Source organism: Oncorhynchus masou, chromosome 11 (genome assembly GCF_036934945.1).
Source record: "Oncorhynchus masou masou isolate Uvic2021 chromosome 11, UVic_Omas_1.1, whole genome shotgun sequence".
NCBI classification, from domain to species: Eukaryota; Metazoa; Chordata; class Actinopteri; order Salmoniformes; family Salmonidae; genus Oncorhynchus; species Oncorhynchus masou.
The window spans coordinates 28,239,199-28,245,727 of NC_088222.1; the positions used below are offsets into that span (position 1 = coordinate 28,239,199).

The 6,529-nt window shown below is 41.1% G+C and overlaps 1 protein-coding gene across 3 annotated transcripts in view; it reads left to right on the forward strand.

Moving 5' to 3' along the window:
- arhgap20b (Rho GTPase activating protein 20b) overlaps positions 1-3,871 on the forward strand; it is a 29,368-nt gene extending 25,497 nt beyond the window's left edge. For 2 of the 3 annotated variants that reach the window (XM_064978009.1, XM_064978013.1), the window contains one exon: positions 705-3,871. In XM_064978009.1, the coding sequence (XP_064834081.1) occupies positions 705-748 (44 nt within the window). In that variant the 3' untranslated portion in view covers positions 749-3,871. Of the gene's footprint in view, positions 1-514; positions 685-704 lie in introns of those variants that run through there. The other variant, XM_064978011.1, reaches the window with a different exon arrangement.
- Positions 3,872-6,529: the final 2,658 nt, after the last annotated feature.

Genomic DNA, 6,529 nt, shown 5'->3' on the forward strand with positions numbered 1-6,529 from the left:
GCTTGATGTACTCAATGCGTGCTAGGAATATGGGACCAAATACTACACTTTTGACTACTTTATTTATAAGGATATTTATACATGTCGATCATTTTGACCCTTACCTTTTTGAGAAAAACAATTATTACCTGTTAAGTTTAATTTGCAGAGGACCAAAACAGTCTACGTGGTACATTGCTGTCTACAACACAATTTGGCCTACACAATTATTATGCCAATTAAACGTCAGCACATTGATCTAGTATTTGACATTTGTGTTGCTGAGAAACATCACCAAGAAAAAAAAACAGTCCTCAAGAGTTCTAAACACATCAACATATCAAAGTTGTTTCTGTGTAAATTGGAATAATATATTGAATTGAAAGTATTTTTCATTGCACCCCAGTAATGACTGGTGTTTTAGCTAGCGAAAAATATAATTATCATCCATGAGCAGACAGTGTACGTTCATCTCCTGTGCTTCCTATTTGTTAAGGGTTTCTGCCTCAATTAGGTTTTCATGTCCCCCATGCAGGTTGCAGCTCTCGTTCAACATCTCATTGAAAACACCCCAGCCATTTTTGATATTGAGTGCATTTTTACTGAGCCAAAGAAGGAACAAGGAACTGCAGAGATCTATATTAGATAAGTGTTTATACACTATTTTAGCATTTTCATGGTAACCATGTGCTCTCATTTGGATCTTTTTGTGTTGTTTCTTTCAGTGGAGTCTTACCAGCAGGTCGACTCGTCTGATTATTGGGACTGAGAGAAGCAAGAAGGACTTCACTCTCCTAGCAGGGAACCTTTTTCCTGCCATTGGAGAAACTGGTCTTGAAAGAGATTTTGGGGCTTCTGAATGAGGTTGACTCCTTGAAAAAGCAACATGTGACTGAGGACAGTGCTTATAGCTGTGGGAATCTAGACTTAATGTCTTCTCTCTCCAGTAGGTCTATCTGCTCCCTGATGGGGGCACAAGGTTTTTGCTCAGCCTACTGCTCCTCAGAGCCCATTGTGTGTCTAAGCTCCCCCAGGTTGGGGGCCCACAGCCAGCTCTACACTCTTGTTGCCCGCCAGTCCAGCTGCGATGCAGCAGTGATGTGTGGCCATGCAGACCACTCCCAACACACACACAAATCCCACACTAAGGGGCTACTAAAGTGGGACAGCAGCCCCAGGGTAGGTGGCAGCAAGTCTAGGTATGCCTTCTGGAGGTCCCCTCATGTAGCCTCAAGGTTCTGGCACCTTGCCCAGAGGCTGGCCGTGTCCAACAGGTCCAGTTTCTCCAGCCTATCCTCCACAGGCACCTCTCCATCTACCTCCTCTCTGAACTCCAAAGACAGCGCCTTCGCCTTCTGCACCGACTCTGTGTCCTCTCCCAACGAGCCCAACTCCCTCCCCTTCCTGTTCGGCATGTCGGCACGGTTACACCCTCTCACTCCAGACACCACAAAGAAATTCCCAAAAGATTGGAGCATGACATTCCCAGTGGCAGTTGCTCAGGCACCCAAGGATCTGGACGGGTATAATTGGTCTGATGAGAGAAAGGGAGACTAGAAGCATTGCCATTATATTAGCATTCAGAATAGAGAAGACCACCAGATGCTCACCCAAAGCCTCTGTAGTTTAAAAGGTGAGTATATTCAAAGCCCTGTCTCTCAACCAGACAGTGAAAGGATTCTCTCTGATTGGAGAGGGGAGCAGGCGCACCAGAGCCAGAAGGATAAAGTGTTCAAGTTGTCAGAGTCAAAAGGACAGACCAAAGAAACATCCATTGCACGCATACAGCTGAGAAATAAAAACATCTGTCTGTCAAGAAGGAAGAGGTAAAGGGGACGAAAATGACATTTTACACCTCCTCTAACAGAATGCTGGTGAAAAAAACAGTCTGATCAATCTGTGGAACAGTGTGGAGTCTCTCTGGTATCTGACACAGGGAGAGAACATCAGGAAAATGTGGAACTGCTGGCCCAAAGTGTGTAGCTCCACATACCCCGGACAGTGTCCTATGGTCAAAACACTCCACTGGTCCTGCAGTTTGTGTCAACCAGACAATTTGCAAATAACAAGAAAGGATCAAAGGCCAAAACAGATATTCACCTTGGTGAAGTGGTCCCTGAACAGTTGGGTGGTGGGTGCACTCCTCTCTCCCACACATCATCTAAAACTCATGCCAAAACTGCAAGCACAATCAGCCACAAGACTGCAAGCACAATCAGCCAAAACACTGCAAGCACAATCAGCCACAAGACTGCAAGCACAATCAGCCACAAGACTGCAAGCACAATCAGCCAAAAGACTGCAAGCACAATCAGCCACAAAACCGCATGTGCAATCAGCCACACTATTAAAATAAAACTGCAAGCAACTGTCAGAAATACTGTGAGAGAATACTTCAACTCAAGTGACAGCAAGAATGGCCACTGAGATGCAAAACGGAACGAAAAAGAGCTCCTCCAGTGGCAAAATAAAATGTTGGAATCAACAGAAAATGCCACAAAGCGATCACATGTTGAGGAGTTGTCTGATTGTTAATGCTCATCATTTGGTGTTTTGTAATGGGCTGTCAGAATGTAGATCATCCTGGGTTATTTCACCCTCCTCTTTGTGTGTATTTTTTGCGAAATTATAAATTAAGTCAATGAAGGATCCCACTGGGCAGAGACATCAGTTCAACGTCTAATTTTGATTAACTTTAAGTTGAGTTGTCATCTAAGGTGAATTCAACGTGAAATCAAGAAAACATTTCACCATGTCATTAGATTTAGGTAAAACAATGGGTGAAAATAATTCGAAATTATCTTATATAGATGACTTTTTGCAAATCCAATCTGTTTTTACACATGGATTCAACATCATCACATTTCATTTTTTGGTTGAAATTATGTGTAAACAACATTGATTCAACCAGTTTTTGCCCAGTTGGATGGTGCAGATTGAATGCAGGCACTCAAACCACTCAGACAGAGCACTTCCTCCAACTGAGTTGGGATTCATAACCTTAATCATTTTCTATACAGAAGCATTATGAATAAGGACCAGACATCTTGACATCACTATGATGTATGTGTTTCCTAATGGGGTTGTGATAATCTGTCGGTGAAAAAGTAAAAACAACCAAATTTGAGGCAAATTAGGTATAAGATGCACAACTTGTATATGGGCAAACACACACATTTATTTAAGTTTTCATGGCCTGGATTCTGTTTTGCAAACAAAATAAATATACAGAATAATTGTAACAATATAAATACCTGAGATGGAATATTATCCAAACTGAGTTCCAAATAATGTAACATGATTGTATGGTGTGCAACACATATTCCTGCTGAATAGTTAACATCTGGTTAATAAGTAATCACCTACTTCTATCTTTTATCGCTTGTTGGGGAATCATCAGAATTGGTTGGTAACATAGGTAAGATGTTTTATATTCATCATATGTTTGTAAAAGTTACTTCTCATCAGAATGTTATTTTTGTATAATACTGTGGCAGGGTTGCAGTATCTGTTCTATGTCAAGACTAAGTTGCTTGGGCCGGAGAGAGGGGAGAGGTCAAGCGTGTATCTCTTGGCTCCACAATGTCTGTGTGCCAGTCACTGTGTCTCTGTGATCTTGTCAAGATAGGATGGATTTGATATATGCCTGTTGATATGGAGGATTTGTTTATGGTTCTGAGTTTGAGAAGAGAGCATAGCTGAACGATAAATTATGCCTATGCTGTCTTATCATGTGTGTCTTTTGCTATTAAAGGATCTCAGTTGCAATGTAGAAGGGACTCTCAGAGAATTCACTGATAGACACTGAATTGATCTGAGAGTCACAGGGTTGTGATAGAGCTCATATACAGTGCCTTGCGAAAGTATTCAGCCCCCTTGAACTTTGCGACCTTTTGCCACATTTCAGGCTTCAAACATAAAGATATAAAACTGTATTTTTTTGTGAAGAATCAACAACAAGTGGGAAACAATCATGAAGTGGAACGACATTTATTGGATATTTCAAACTTTTTCAACAAATCAAAAACTGAAAAATTGGGCGTGCAAAATTATTCAGCCCCCTTAAGTTAATACTTTGTAGCGCCACCTTTTGCTGCGATTACAGCTGTGAGTCGCTTGGGGTATGTCTCTATCAGTTTTGCACATCGAGAGACTGACATTTTTTCCCATTCCTCCTTGCAAAACAGCTCGAGCTCAGTGAGGTTGGATGGAGAGCATTTGTGAACAGCAGTTTTCAGTTCGTTCCACAGATTCTCGATTGGATTCAGGTCTGGACTTTGACTTGGCCATTCTAACACCTGGATATGTTTATTTTTGAACCATTCCATTGTAGATTTTGCTTTATGTTTTGGATCATTGTCTAGTTGGAAGACAAATCTCCGTCCCAGTCTCAGATCTTTTGCAGACTCCATCAGGTTTTCTTCCAGAATGGTCCTGTATTTGGCTCCATCCATCTTCCCATCAATTTTAACCATCTTCCCTGTCCCTACTGAAGAAAAGCAGGCCCAAACCATGATGCTGCCACCACCATGTTTGACAGTGGGTATGGTGTGTTCAGGGTGATGAGCTGTGTTGCTTTTACGCCAAACATAACGTTTTGCATTGTTGCCAAAAAGTTCAATTTTGGTTTCATCTGACCAGAGCACCTTCTTCCACATGTTTGGTGTGTCTCCCAGGTGGCTTGTGGCAAATTTTAAACGACACTTTTTATGGATATCTTTAAGAAATGGCTTTCTTCTTGCCACTCTTCCATAAAGGCCAGATTTGTGCAATTTGACTGATTGTTGTCCTATGGACAGAGTCTCCCACCTCAGCTGTAGATCTCTGCAGTTCATCCAGAGTGATCATGGGCCTCTTGGCTGCATCTCTGATCAGTCTTCTCCTTGTATGAGCTGAAAGTTTAGAGAGACGGCCAGGTCTTGGTAGATTTGCAGTGGTCTGATATTCTTTCCATTTCAATATTATCGCTTGCACAGTGCTCCTTGGGATATTTAAAGCTTGTGAAATCTTTTTGTATCCAAATCCGGCTTTAAACTTCTTCACAACAGTATCTCGGACCTGCCTGGTGTGTTCCTTGTTCTTCATGATGCTCTCTGCGCTTTTAACGGACCTCTGAGACTATCACAGTGCAGGTGCATTTATACGGAGACTTGATTACACACAGGTGGATTGTATTTATCATCATTAGTCATTTAGGTCAACATTGGATCATTCAGAGATCCTCACTGAACTTCTGGAGAGAGTTTGCTGCACTGAAAGTAAAGGGGCTGAATAATTTTGCACGCCCAATTTTTCAGTTTTTGATTTGTTAAAAAAGTTTGAAATATCAAAAAAATGTCGTTCCACTTCATGATCGTGTCCCACTTGTTGTTGATTCTTCACAAAAAAATACAGTTTTATATCTTTATGTTTGAAGCCTGAAATGTGGCAAAAGGTCGCAAAGTTCAAGGGGGCCGAATACTTTCGCAAGGCACTGTAATTAAAGATGGACTTTGATAACTAACTCTGACTTGTGTGGTTTGCTCTCATGATTTGGTAAATAGAGGAAATTTCCACGACACGCTAAAGAAAAATGATCAACGTAAATCACATTGCATATAGTGAGTTAAAATGTTTGTTTTGTTTTTGCACAGTTCAGTGCCATTTTTCATTTGCAAAATGAAGCCTCATGTATAGATCTCATTTAGACGCATTGATATAACGGTCTTAATCACATAATAACATATACTGTACCACTTTTACCACATAATTGTTTGTTTTTATGTACGTTTTATCCTAGAACTGTAACTTTGAACAATAATCATATGTAGCGTTAACCTTCATATCAACGTGTGTGTGTGTGTGTGTGCCTGAGTGTGTATGTGTGTGTGTGTGTGAGTGGGGGGGGGGATTTGCACCTCTTCCCCCCTGTACGAGCTTATGTTGATGGCACCACTGATAATAAATCAAGTCAGCCCTAAACATCTCTGAATCTCTGAGTATGTTTTCCCATGCCTTCTCAGTGCCAGGGTCCTAGGCATAATGTTTCCTTTTATTTATTTATTGAGTTTATTTATTGAGTTTACTGAGCAAGGATCATGTACATCAGAAGCATTAGTCTCAGTACACTTGAGAAAATATGTGTTGTATCAGATTTAGCTAGCAGCTCATTTCCATCTGCAGTTCCAGGGCAGGTTAACATCAAAACAAGAAAACATTATGAAGCCAGCAGGCTGGATGCCTTGTTACGGCGCTACAAACAATGATTTGTAACACTTAACTTACTATTTCCAATTACAGAAATGACTTCTAAAGGCATGCTACTTCAGGCAATGGCCCGCTGCTAGCAGTATTTTCTTTTTAATGCTATGTACCGTTAACATGTAATTGATACAACTGATTCTACAACCGAACCTACTTCAAGCTAGTTGATTGATAGGGCAAAGGGTAGTGAAGTGTTCCTGAGTGATATGTTCCTGGGGATGTTTGATTATTATTATAGACTTGGTACAATAGGTGCGAGGGGCAGCAGGTTGCATGAAGGATCACTGGCTGCCTTTAGATCCCACAG